General features: G+C 37.4%; 1 protein-coding gene across 1 annotated transcript in view; it reads left to right on the forward strand.

Annotated features, from left to right (window-relative positions):
* The window catches only part of LOC107095804 (chondroitin sulfate proteoglycan 4-like), an 89,292-nt gene extending 75,131 nt beyond the window's left edge, over positions 1 to 14,161 (forward strand). Inside the window, exons 8-12 of the mRNA XM_015392115.1 lie at positions 4,306 to 4,504; positions 4,853 to 4,984; positions 6,340 to 6,500; positions 10,299 to 10,476; positions 11,067 to 14,161. Of these exons, the coding sequence (XP_015247601.1) occupies positions 4,306 to 4,504; positions 4,853 to 4,984; positions 6,340 to 6,500; positions 10,299 to 10,476; positions 11,067 to 12,817 (2,421 nt within the window). The 3' untranslated portion in view covers positions 12,818 to 14,161. The remainder of the gene's footprint in view (positions 1 to 4,305; positions 4,505 to 4,852; positions 4,985 to 6,339; positions 6,501 to 10,298; positions 10,477 to 11,066) is intronic.
* Positions 14,162 to 14,457: the final 296 nt, after the last annotated feature.

Raw genomic sequence — 14,457 nt, forward strand, 5'->3', positions numbered from 1 at the left:
AGATAGATAGATAGATAGATAGATAGATAGATAGATAGATAGATAGATAGATAGATAGATAGATAGATAGATAGATAGATATTTAAAATCCTAGAAGATGAGAAAATTTATAAGTAAAAAGAAACAAGTTTAATACAGAAGGGCTAAATGTAAAATATGTTTGACTTCTGATAAAAATTGTCCTTTTTACTTTAAATTGGCACCAGGCACTAGTGGCCTCTATAGTTATTATTTTGAAAGTAGTCTTAAAAGGAGGGAGATTGAGAGAGGGACGGAAGATGTGGCAAAGGTCAACAGACCAGGACTCTGACTCTTAACTGCGGGTTAGAGTCCATAGGTTGTTGCAACATCTGTTAACCAACGTTCATTGTTTTGAAAAAGGCCAAGCATATAGCTCAGACTCCCTTGTTAAAGCTAACATGGTCTCTGTGGTACTTGTATGCTGGTGAAGATTCTCCTATACTGAGTATTTTAAGGTTTTTTTTTATACTTTCTGTTGCTTTGCAGCAAAAAGCTCACCACAGAAAGTCATACTTATAAAAAATAAAGACAAAAAAACACTAAACATACAGGACTACTTGTAATGATGGTTTATTTGTGCTGCACATGCTGTTGTACAGCACACTCACAGCTACCTTAGTGAGCAGCTCGGACAAAGTGATATCTGGGTCTGAGGAATCTTCTCTTCTTTCTGCCTGAGGGTTCTTACGCTTTATCCAGAGTCTAAAGGAAGAAAAGGAGAGATATTGGAGGAAGAATGACTCCATAGATCGATAGGAAACTCTTATTGCAAGGCAACCTCAGCTCACTCTCCAGACTGATCCAGGCTATTTAAGAATGCCTGTCTCGGGATCTGGCCCATTTCTTTCAATTAATGCTTCTTTCAGCCAGCCAACCATTAGAAGTCCATTAGAGGCCCTCCACCCAGGGAGAGTCATTCAGCCCGCAACACTGCTCCATCTTCTGATAACAGGAGCATCAAGGCGCTGCTGTGGAAACACAATTAACTATTTTAATTGTAGTCGGTGGCTACTGAATGAGCAGCATTGTGTTTATCTGTTTAATATTGTTGTTTTTGTTTTGTAGAGATGCTCCTATCAGATGTTTGTGGCCGATTCTTGATCTTTTGGTTTGTGTATGATATAGATTTCAGTTCAAAGCTTTTTTGCCAGCCTTCCTGCAGGCATTAGTTATTCGTATCAAGAGCAGAGATTACATCCCACCATGAGAGGGAACCAGGTTTTTAATTCAGGCTTTTAACCATCTAAAGCAGTCATTCCTTTCCTAGTGGTCTGTGAGTGCATTGCAAGGTTACATGAAAATATTATATTCCTTAGATAGTAAAAAAAAAAAAAAATAGAGCTGGGATCTGTTTTGTTTTGTTAAGGGAAAAAAATATTTATCAAACTTTTATCAATCAAAAAGTTTCCTATATGTTTGAGTTCATCTTCAGCTGTGACACACATCCAAACCAAGCAGAGGAACAGACTGGAGAGACCAGCCTGGGATCAGCTGTTTTTCACACTGAGCTGTCGGAGCTCATCAAAGCAGCTCAGGTGTCTTGATGAAAACAAAGTCATAATAATTAAGTCAGTCTGATTATAATATTTGCTCTGTATTTTGTTCCAAATTCATCAAGTTTAAATGTGATTATAGAGTTACTCAGAGGGGCTTCAGTTTTATAAATACATGTTTATAATAGGATTTTATTTTGTATGTATTTCAATTGCTTACTTACTTCCAAGTAACATATTAATGTTGTTGTTTTTTTTATTTGAGATGGGTAGAATAAAATGCCTAAGAATTAAATGCTCAACTTAAAAGATTAAGTTAAATAGTTTTTATTTTATAATCAGTTATTGTATGTTCCACTTTTGAACAATAAATACTTATATAATTCACTGATGGGGGTACTAAAGGTAAGAAAGCATGCCCAAAGGGGTACACAAGTAAAATAAACTAGGGAAAAAACTGATCTAAAGTATTACCTCTTGTGTAATGAGCTAGTAGCTTAAAACATGGGTTAGAGTTACAAAGTGCATTTACTGGTAGATGTCCAAAACACTGTTAACTTTCTCAGCCCCACCATGTTCAATAGCAGAGTAAGGTTAAAAGTCTAAAAGAAAAAAACAGCATTGCTTATCTTACCTGCGTTTAATTATCTGCTAAAGTTGGTCAGTTTCAGACTCCAAATTAACAGAAAATTTCCAAAACAAAGAAATACATCCTCTGTGAAGCTACTGTAATATTCACTGGAGTGCTCCTCTATACTGACTATCAAACACAGTGGTGGTAATGTGATGGTCTTGTGATGGTCTAGCATGCTTTGCTGCTACAGGCTAAGTTGCTGTGAACTCTACCAGAATTTTCTAGTTATTAGTTTGTAACCGTGATCTGGAGCCCACTTTTGCAGGTCGACAATCATTTTAAACACACACCCAACCCCAGCTCTGAATGGAACCAGTTTTGCAATATTTTTGTCAAATCTATGAATTAACATAAAACTCACCTTGATACACAAACATAACCTTGTTCCCAAAAAACGACTTGAAAATCTCATTAAAGTAATCAGTGCCAAGTAGGGTTGCCAACCGTCCCTTAAAAAAACGGAATTGTTCCATTTTCAGAAATAGAAGTATCTGTCCTGTTTTTAGTGGAAAAGGAACACACTTTGTCCCATATTAGTGTAAAAGTAAAAGGTTAGTATTAAAGCTAATGGGAAATGAAGAACAAGGGCACGTTAGATACAAAACGTATGGTAAACCTGCATTGTGACCAAAGAGCTGACAACATATATGTAGTGATCCAGAATCCCCCTAATCACATTGGCTGAACCATGGCAGGAGACAGCAGAGCAGTATGGGGGATGGATGGAGTAATTTTAACGCTGACGCTGCTTTCGGGGGTGGTGCACCTTTGCATAGCGATGCTCCTCCTCCGAAAAAAAGACAAAGGGAGCAGAAATATAGGGAGAAATGGGAAAAAACAAATACCTGGGTAGAAAAAGTCTGCGATAATGATGAATATAAAGCACACTGCACTGCTTTTTCTGTAGCCCAACGGTGAGTTGTCAGATTTGAGACAACATGGTGCCAGTGGTTGTAACAGCACAGGTAGATCTTTTGAGGTGTTGGAATCCTGATCTATCTTGACACTAGAACATTAGTTAGGCTTTGCGGAGCCCAGTAGATAAAAGTCTTACCAATTTAAATCACTGGGGCAGCAACACTCAGAGCTGGATGACCCAAGCATGATTGTTAGTTTCAAAAATGTAGGTTCGTAAAAGAGAAACTGAGTCCACACAGGACGGAGATTCAAACAGCTCCTGCAGGAGTGGAAAGAGCCCAACCCAACTTTCAACTCTTTCACCGACCCCCCTCCTGCAGTCGTCTTTTATTAACAGAACATAACACATGGTTACAAAACAGTATTATTCTGACAGAACAATTGATCAGGTCATAAGACAGGATGCTCCACCAACTGAATTACAAGGCAGGGTGGTCTTCTGACTGAATCACAAGACAGAGTGGAGCATCTCCTTGCTGCAATGTTTCATAAGCACACACACATTAATTTTATAATCATCATTGAATAAACCTAACAATGATGATGATGATGACAAACAATTTTACAAGCAGCACTTTGGCAGTTTTAGGACAAATATTGCAAAGCTAAATGAGCTGAAATAAAAAGAAGTAAAAATTATTTTATCTATAAAAAAAAAGTTGATTTGGGGGTGAGTTACACTTTAAATCCAACTGGGATTCTTACACATATTTTTAAGAAGGGTCCTCATGCTAGAGAGTCTTGTGGCTGAATTGTGCCAACTCTGCTGCACAGAAACCTTTTTTAAAAATTCCTCTGCAATGATGTTTTAAACCAAGTTACCAAAAATGCTTGATTGCACTTGCAGCTTATAGTGGCATTACAGCAGCTCACATGTATGGGGAAATTCTTTTTTTAACAGAGTAAGGTTGGCTTTGATCGCTTTTTTTTCCTTTATAAGAAAATGACATTTCTGTATTCACTCTTATTATTTTTGTCAGACTTTCAATAATTTTGAGGAAATAAAACATTTGAGTATCATGAAAAAGTTCAAATGGAAGAGCTCTGTAGAGGAAAGAATTTTTGTGTTTCTAGCCAGCTGATCCTCGATCAGACGTAGTTAAAAGGAAAATTAGCAGATTTTTCTTTGCAGCTCTGTGAAGTCCCATATCTATCTGGGTGCATGGTCTCCTGTGTAATCGGTGGTGCCTCTTCATCTCAGTGTGATTCCCTGTGCTCTCTGTCTTTGATATTCCCTAGGTTTTTGCCAATGAGGAAGCCATTATCACTGCCAGTATGCTGAGCACAGAGGATAAAGACACCCCTGCTGAGGAGCTGGTTTACCAAATAGAAATTCCAACCAACGGGATGGTGGCATTAAAAGAGGAGCCGGGGGAGAGCATTCAAAATTTCTCACAGGCCCACATAAACAGAGGGGAGATCATCTTCATCCATGAGGGTTAGAGGCTGAATGTCATTTTCTACAGTTTCTCCATTAGATCAGCTTTATGTGCAGCCATTTTGGTTTTTCTTTTTTCCTTGAATGCTGTTGTCTGTGCAACACGCAGCATTCAAAAGTGATCAGAAAGTCACTAAAACTGATCGATGCACCTTTTAACACATACTAAGCCTTTGCTGTGAAAAAGTAAATGATGGAATATGCCTTTTCTACTCTTTACTTTAATAAATATAAATGTTTACTTCATCAAGGTCTCTGGGGTTTAGCAAACGTTTAATTGCATCCTTCTTTTACAATGCACCAAATACATTTAATAGAGGAAAGAGTAACTTTCTTCTCCTCCTCCAGGTGAACAGTCTGGTGGATTCAAATTCATAGTGACAGATGGAGAGCATACATCTCCTCTTTATCTATTCGTTATCACGGCCAAGCCTCACACCATCACCTTGGTAACGGGGGAGGAACTCGTTGTGTTTCCAGGTAAGGCAACCCGAGGTGGCGAATGGTTGGTTTACGATCATGACAACAGACTCAGCAGGAACAGAGCAGAGATTGTTCAGAGGTTTAGAATATCTGATCTGCAAATTAAGCACAGCAACAATTTCATGCACAAGGAGGGGGAGCAGCTGGGAGCAATGAGGATGTTTATGAGGAGCTTTTGTGACTTAATTAACAACTCAGTCGGTAACGACAAAATCTAGTTATTGAGACTGTGTATAAGAACAACACATTTCATTCTACTTTGCCTGGAAACTAGTGAGGTAGAGGAGAAATTATACTGCAGCAAACTCCAAGCTGTACTCCTCATGGCTTAACAGGGATGGTGTCTGCTTCCAGAGACGGCAGATTTTTAGAGTGATGATCTGTAGTTGTTATGTCAATAAATTCTCCCACCTGAATTATGGATCTCTGCTGCCCCTTTAGAGTTACCATAGGAGATTTAGCTGCTTCTCTGAAACAGGATGTCTTTGACTGGGCTGTCCAGTTTAGGATATAAGACATGTCTCTTTAGATCACATTTGGACTTTTGAAAAGGGTATCGATCACACTGTGTTAAATTCAGTAATATCGTTTTAATGGGGGGTGAATCTAAAAGCATACGTTTCAGAATTATATATGTTATGTTTGTTAAGCTTTTTAATAAGATAAAATTCCAAGAAAATCCATAAATTTTTCTATTTACAGTATAATGGGACAAAAAAATTCAAGATTATATGAATAGTTTAGCAAGCATTTTACTGCATGCATGTCAGGTACTGAACTTTTTGGGAATAAAAATTATCTAAACAGCACCCTTTAATGGGTACAAGTGGTAACTACAGCGTTGTGCTTTACAAGTTGCCCTTAATTCTCCTAAATACTCTTGAGAGGACAGCTTCCAGGACCTGCTTTTAGCTTCCATCTGTAGATGCTGGAGAATATAACAAATTAATATGGGGCTTTTTAGTTTCGGACAGCTTTTTTAAGTAAAGGGGTTTAAATAAGGACAGGGTTATTTGAGGTTGCTGATTAAATTTTGACTGAAATCCTACTTTTACCAGATAGATTTTTTTAATACACATTTTTTCTAATAAACCTAATTTGACATATCTTTTGCAATCATTGATAACCTTCTTTTTCCTTTATTTATTTTTTCCAAATGCCTTAGGAAATGACATTTTATGCATGCAGACATATGAACTAATTCTCAGGCTTATTATTTAATGCAGCATCCATCAGGAGTTTTCACATTTGCATAATCTGGACATATTTTCACACTTTTTAAAGGAGGTTGGTGTGTACAGTAGTCAGAGTTTGGGGTCTTTTATTAGAGAAAATTTTCTGTTTCTTTTCAGGAACACGACAGCAAATCAACAGCACCAACCTAAATGTTCCAACAAGTGAGGCTGGGAGTGATGCCAGCTTCCTGCTCATCCGCCCGCCTCGTTTGGGAAGGCTGATCTTAGCTAAAGACCAGAACCAGTTTGAGGAAATTACCTTGTTCACACAATCACAGGTGTGTTTTTAAAGTTTGATTGGTTTTCTTAAAATTGATTTCTTTGATTTCTTACCTTAACCTTTAATTGTGATAAAGATTTATTTCGATCATGCAAACATCGATAGCAGGAGTGTGTCTAAGGCCCCTAATGCACTTTGCAGTTGTAGCCTTTTAGGCACTTGAATCATTGGATTAGTGGAAGAATTATGCTTAATTAATAGGTGATCCTAAAAATCAACTGGATTTTTAGGGCTCACCTATATTAGTGTGAATACATGAAACCAAAATGTTTTGGGGTTTTTATTGTGAAAGACAATGAGCTTTCATTATGTTATTTTTGTGTATAATGAAGAGTTAAAAAAAAACTCCCCAGTGCTTCAGAATGTCTCTCAAATAAAGTAAAAATTGGAAAAGTCCCAAAATGGAAATTTAAACAAAAGAAGGCTTTTTTGGGTCCAGTAGATTCCAAAGGCATAATAATAATAAAAATAAAAAATAAAAAAAAATAAAATAAAAAAAAAGGTAGGAGCTCATGTCAGGTTTAAAATAAGTGCTTTACTTTTACCACGCCAACATAACTTTCACCTAATTTTGGGGACAAAATTAAAATAATAATAATAGTAGGTCACAACAAATACAAATGCTTACATCCCAAATCTAACAATGTTGCTGTAGGTTTGGTAAATCCAACTGGGCCTCTTCTATAACCCATCTGGACCTTACATTCTCAGTGTCTCTTCCCACTGACTCAGGACTCACCTGCACACCTGGACTAAAAGAATATTATATAGCTCTAAGATTATAAATATATTCTTTTCCTTCTGCAGTTCAATTATGAAATATTTTTTGTGTAAATGTTTCGTTTTTAAACTGATTTTAAAAATCACAAAAGGTTTTCCTTAGAAAAAAGTAGGCTCCTCATTTCTACCAGCAGAGGGCAGTATTTAGCATATTGTAGTGGTAACAGTTTAATTTTCCATCACTGCCTGAGGTTATGTTGTGCTTCAAAAATAGCTTTGACAAAACAGCAGCTAATAATTCAGAAGCACATATAAATCTGTGCTTTACGAATAGCATATTTCTCACATCAAATAACATTCAAAGGTGTTCAACAGCGAGCTTTTGATGTCCTTGTTATTTCTTAAGAAATACAAATAGTGTTTCTTTTTACTCAGTTAAACATTAAAACTCCTCAAATAGTAAATACATTGTTTTTTTGTTTGCGTCTATTGAAAAATATTTCTCCACATACGTCCCTGACAGTGTTTGTTTAAAAAGAGAAAAGAAAAAAATCAGACTCTAAGCTGAGCTGAAAACAAAAGATGACCTCAAACGTGTTTATCTTCTGGGAAGTTTTTATTTGCTCAGTGCTGTCATTTTAAATATATAATCATGAAACTGAAATGATTAATGTTATCAAACCATCCATCTTCTTAACCCACTTTATTTGTAGGGTAGTGTTTAAAAAAAAAACACCAATTGTTAAAGATAGGCTCTGTCTCTGCACTTTAAAGCTTTCTCTCTCCGTTTTTTTTCCTGAAAAGAAATCACTCCTGACAAACTCTTTAACACTACATGACGTATATGTATTAAATGAGACATGACAACAGATTTTGATAGAAATTGTAATCTTACTCAGATCAGAGAAGTTGCATAGAGTTACAGAAGGCAGCTGCTAACCAAGTCCACAGGAAGTGGCCCTGACAAACAGGTAGAGATGCATTTTATACTTCAGTAAGCCACCTCATCACATTGTTACATCAAACACATTTGCAAATGAGGAGACACCCATGGCTTCAGCCTTATCAAAATATTACACCGCTGTCATTCCATTCCCAAATATTTGCCACATACAGAATGAAGATTATAACTGTGTATCCGGACAGAGGATCTCTCCTAATTAGATAAACTACTGGGGAGAACATCACTTCTGACAGGTGTAATAAACTTCACACATCAATAATGATAATTATCCTAACAGTATTGAGATTTTAGAAACTATATTAGTGGACTAAGGTTAAGCTCTCAGAAAATAACTATAGCTTCATGCTACTGTAACCTCTTTGAGATTAAGGATTAAAAATTTGGGACCTGTCTCCAAGGGAGCAAATCACTACTTTATTTGTTTAAAAAACGTTTAATTAGCTCTTAGTCTAAACAGAAACTCAATAATTTTCTTTGCTCCAATTTTTATGAATTTAATATGTAGACGTAGTGAAGACTGAGGTTCAAACTCAGCAAATGGATTTAAGTGACTTTTTAAGTAACAGGGGTTACATTAACTTGATAAAAAAGATAACAGTTTTTCAATAGAACACTAGATATTTGCAGTATCCATCCTGGATGCAAACATGTCAAACCTTAACACAGTTGGGTTTCAACAGCTTAGCTGCAATGATAGGGGCGTACTTTGGTACTATCAAGACATGGATATTTAAATATCGTGCTCTACCTGAGTAATGTCTCATCTATGCATACATTAATTAGCAAAAGGTCACAGTTCTCTGATGACTACTTTCAATAAATGTTTGCTGCTGCTGGTATTCCTTTAGGCACTAAATAAATTAACAATCTTTTCAAGCTGAAGGCTTAACATAAGAGAACTAGTCTGAATTCATGAGAGTTTAGAGTCTATTAAAAACATATCATACAGATTCTATAACATGATATTATCTGATATAAAAGTAAACATGTTTTAGGCATAAGAACCGTAAAGATCTGTAAGAAAGCTGAAATGATCTTCAGGACTAAACCTCTCTAAACCTGAGTAAGTGTCTGAGATTACATGAGGGAGGAAGAGTTGAATTAAAGACAAAGTAATCACCATCATCCTACATTTTCTGTTTCTAAACAGTTGAGGGAAATGAATAAATAAGAATTGCTTGGTAAATATAAAATGTCTCTAAAGTGCAGAATTTGACTCTAGAGGCCAAATTGTCTTTAAAATGTTTCAGCCAAAGTATTTTAAGGATCAAACTAAAATCTCCCTTTAAATTTGAGCAGGTGGAAGTTTTCACATGTTTCCATTGAAGCATTTTCTTTGGTTTAAAGGTTTAGAGGAGGATGTTCTTTTTCCAGATGGATCATCAAAATAAATGGTCCTTCTTATTGTTACTCATCCTGGTGATATGTTTACGTAAGGCCGTCCTACGTGCTCGTCACCCATTTTCACTTACAGGTGGTGAGTCAGACATAGTGGAAAAATTGCAAATCTTCTTTTGGAAAGTAAGCTTGTATGAGCGATGCAAACAGCAACTTTTTAACAGAGCGTGCACAAGGAGAAATGGGCTTGTGCATGCTCTCGCATGTATTTAATAGGTGTTCCCTCTGGGGAGTGGGTACAGGATTGTGCATGTGCTTTTTTTTTAAGTGGAGAGGTTGGGTCTTTTCAAAAATTTGGGAAAATTCTTCACTATACCTTTAAGTAGCAGCACTAAAAAATAAAAAGTGTAGAAAAGGGTAAAAGGGTAGTCACTTCATCCCAGTCTGTTTCCCTCTGGAAAGAGACTTCGAAGCAATGTTATATAAAATGGGTTATAAAAAAAACAAAAAAAAATCCTGGAACTGTAACCATACAGCCGTATGTTTACATCACTTTTTTCACCACAGTGTTTTTTTCATCACGGCGTTTTTATCACTGCTGCTAAAAAAATGGAAAAGTCTACAGACCTAAACTAAACGAAATTTCCTTTTTGTATACACTTGTGTGTACAAAATGAAAAAATAAAATCTAAGTCTAAAAAAAGAATCAATAAATGTGATTAAACATAACTTTTCTTAAATAATTGTTTTGTTGTTGTTTTATGTGATGTCCAGTTGGAGTCTGGAGTGCTCTATTATGAACATCAGCTGCCCACAGAGCCTTTCTGGGTGGTTAGAGACTCCATGGAGTTCACTATGTCATCCCAGACAGAGGTCCGTCATTTCCTCCCCATCACTGTCTCCTACTATGCTCCTCACAGCAACGTTTCCTCCCAGATGTGGAGAAATAAAGGTAAATGATTCAAGGAAATGATAACATAACATACATTTTTTTAACACATGGTACTTGTTTGTTTCAAAAGTCAAAATACCGGTATTCTCATAGTTGTTTGTAATTATTTATGCTTATTTTAGTGGTTAACTCCATAAAGCTTGTTCTTTTGTATAGATGTATTGTATATATTTATAAAAAAAAGAAATATTGCTTATTGCAGGACTATTGATTCCAAATAGTCCTGCAATATTTTTAATACATGCTGTCAATCAGGGAATCCTCTTGGCAGTACATTTTAAAAACTACTTAATATGGTTACAAATCTAAATGCTCCGGTTTTATGCCTTCTCTATATTACAAAGTCATCCTTGTGTTTTGCTATAACTATCCTGTCTAAAGTGGTAAAGAGATTTACAAACACTGCCTTCATTGCTGCCACTATAATAAGCTCCACCTGTGTCTGCAGAGACTCTTAAAGCCAGATTGTGAAGTACTGCACAGTTAGACATCGACAGGAGACAGTCTAGCCCCTATGTTAGGGCTCTTTTACGTATGAAATTGAAGGATTTTTATAGATTTAATGTGTTGTTGTTATTTTTCCTTCTCAGGGCTTGAAATCATGCAGGGCCAGAGGAAAACAATAGATAGTTCGATTTTTGATGCATCCAACCTTCTAGCAAGTCTACCTGAAGAAGAAAGTGGTCCGAATGTTGTGTTTGAGATCAAACGTTTCCCTAATAATGGTCGTATCATCCTGAGTGGTAAGGAACTACCTGGTAATGCCCCGCACTTCACACAAGAGGATGTATCTCAGGGAAGGCTGGAGTATCTCCATGGTGGATCGGGGGGTTCCTCTGACAGCTTTTTATTCAGGGCCCATCTGAAATCAGAAGGGGATGATTTGGACTCCCATGCTGAGTCTGTATATCTGGAGGAGATCTTTTCTATTTCAGTCAAGCAGCATAGAGCCAGCCCCCCTAAATTAGTCACAACAGATATGCTTCTGGAGGTTCTCCAAGGCTCCAGGACCCTTCTAACTGAGAAGCATCTCAATGTCCAAGATGAAGACAGCCCCCCAGATGAGGTGGTCTTCATTGTGACAAAAGAACCTCGTAATGGTCATCTCTTCAACACTGTAACATCAGAACCTATTGCTAAGTTCAGTCAAGAAATGATTAATCGTAAAGTGGTGGCTTTCCAGAGCGATGGAACCCTTGCAAATGGATTTGTGGAATTCACTATAACAGATGGTAAACATGTAACTGTACGACACACATTACACATAGGAGTCCTAGCTCGCACCCTGCATCTGGAGCAGGTCCCAGAGATCAAGGTACGACAGGGAGATGATCAGACTCTGGTGACTGAGAAGATGTTGAGGGCCTCTACAGGAGGCCCTGTAGAGGAGGACATCCTATACAAAATCACCAGTACTCCAAAATATGCAGCTGTTATGGTAGATAGGCAGCCCACATCGGCCTTCACCCAGAAACAGATCAAAGAAGGCCGAGTCAGTGTCCGCTTTATCAAGTCCACTTCCTCCAGAGACAGTGTTTCTTTTACAGCTCGCAGCCGGGCTGCCAATGTCTCCTCCGTCCTTAACATAACTGTACAGCCTTTGGCCAAAATCTCTCAGAATCCTTTATTACCTCAAGGTTCTTTGGTCCAACTGGACAGAAAGCTCTTAGACGCAACTCTACTGGCCAACAAGACCAGTGGCTCTCCCACATTCACAGTCATCCAGGAGCCAAAAGGAGCTCGTATTGTGAAGTTAGTGGGTCCTGATGCTGGTCAGCCCGTGCAAACATTCTCCCAGAAGGACCTGGATGAAGGTCGTGTAGCAATGGAGATACGGAATCCTGCCCCTTCATCAAAAGCTATGAAAGATCAGGATGAAGTTCGGTTCCTGCTCCAATCCCATGGGGTCCCTCCAGCAGAGTGCCTACTGTCTTTCCAAACGAGCCCTTACAATGCTTCCACAGTGTACCCTGCCACTCTGCTGAGAACTCCTGAAGATGCATTAAGAGATTTTACCACTGCATCACCTGGTATAGCGCAGATTTCCCGGCGTGGCAATTTTTGGTCCGTCTTTATCCCTATCCTAGTTGTGCTCCTTCTCTTGCTTTTAGCAGGTGTCTTGGCATATTATTTAATCCGTAAAAACAAGACAGGGAAACACAATGTCCAGACAGCAGCCTCCAAGCCCAAAAACGGCGAGGTAGCCACAACTGAAACCTTTCGCAAAACTGACCCAGCCAATAACATTCCCATGTCAAATGTGGACTCCAAAGGTGCAGATCCAGAGTTGTTGCAGCACTGTCGGACAACAAACCAGAAAAAGAACCAATACTGGGTTTAAAACACTTAACTCACGCTCACTGATGACGAAGAAGGAGTTGGACTTCATTCTTGGCAGTTTTAAATAATTTTCCTACCGCAGTTGAAAATAAAATGCACTTTTGACTCAGTTTTCCATTGACTTTTCTCAGAACAGCTGTGGACAAATTCTCAGGCAAGAAAACACTGAACACATATTGGCAAAGAGGGAAACAGATTGCTACATTCAAAGGGCTCAGGCCTTGTCTATTTATTTCCATTTTATCATTTCTCAGTGATGAAGGACACAAACAAAGACATGAACATGTAACGTGTTTGCAAAGAAAAAAATGTTTGATGTGCTAAACTATTGTATTCCATATTTTATAGACAAAAAAGTAGTCATATTGATAAACACATGTTTCATTGTTTTTAACTGCGTTTAGTTTTTGGAATAACCAGGATATTTGATTAACATAGACGTGACTTAAGTTAAATATATACTCATTGGCCTCATTATTAGGAACATTGAAAAGGAAATGAACATCTCTTGTTATTAGAGAATGGTTTTTACATGATGAAATTTCCAGTGAGAGGCTGCGGTGAGTAAGAAATTGCCTGAATTAGATGTCAAAGGTCAGAATTAACAGTAGTGTTGCACCGATACCAGTATCGGGCGGGGCCCCGATCTACCTCTAAAATGGTGGTATCGGTATCGGCATGTACCAACAAATAGGGCACCGATACCATATTGAGAGCCAAAAGTTTATTCAGCTATTGTCACCAATTCCAGGTAGGCAATAAAAAGTTCTACTGGATTCACTTTGTATTAGTCTTTTTTCCAGCTTCACAAAGGTAGGAGCAGCTTGACAAAGCCATGATGGCAATTATTTTACATCTTAGTAGTACGCAGTTCTTCATATTACACAAACACATCCATTTCAAACAGATGGTATCGGTATGGTATCGGTATCGACCAATACTACACAGCCAGGTATGGGTATCGGTAGGCAAATGGAAAACAACAGTAAGATATCCCATACAGTGCGCCTCCTGGCAGCAAAGAGAAAGCTTAGTAAAATTTGACGGCAAGGGATTTAAAAAAAACGTTTACTGGTCTGATAAGATTCACCTGCAATATACATATGATGGGTCATAATTTAAGCAAACAGCCTTATTTTTTATAGTTCAGACTGGTGCCTTTTTAGATATTTCCTTGGCACACTTTGGACCATATAAATGCCTCACCTATCACTTAGCAAAAAGTAGTTTATTCAAGTATGCTAAAAGTGCACTAATTTCATACTTAAAATCAGGCAGTGCACTTAGAGTTTACTTATTCTTAACTATATTTCATATACTTAACAATAGTACAGTCAAGTGTACTTGACTATACTATTGTTTACTTTATTGTTTACTAAACTTTATTTTAAGTATACTTTAGTAAACTTAAAAATGTCCAAATTTAGTTCTTGAAGTAGTACTTGAAGTATTACTTTAGTAATACTTCAAGTACACTAACGTACATTGTTCGGGTATAATTTCTAAACTTATACTTAAGTATTCTTAGAATTTACAACAGGTATACTGCTTTTTGCTAAGGGATCAGAGTATTGCAAGTAAACGTCCATCTCTTAACAATCCGACCGTATCCATATTCTGATGAATTCTTCCAACGGGATC

The sequence above is a fragment of the Cyprinodon variegatus genome, unplaced genomic scaffold (genome assembly GCF_000732505.1).
Source record: "Cyprinodon variegatus isolate N-32 unplaced genomic scaffold, C_variegatus-1.0 Scaffold574, whole genome shotgun sequence".
Lineage (NCBI taxonomy): Eukaryota > Metazoa > Chordata > Actinopteri > Cyprinodontiformes > Cyprinodontidae > Cyprinodon > Cyprinodon variegatus.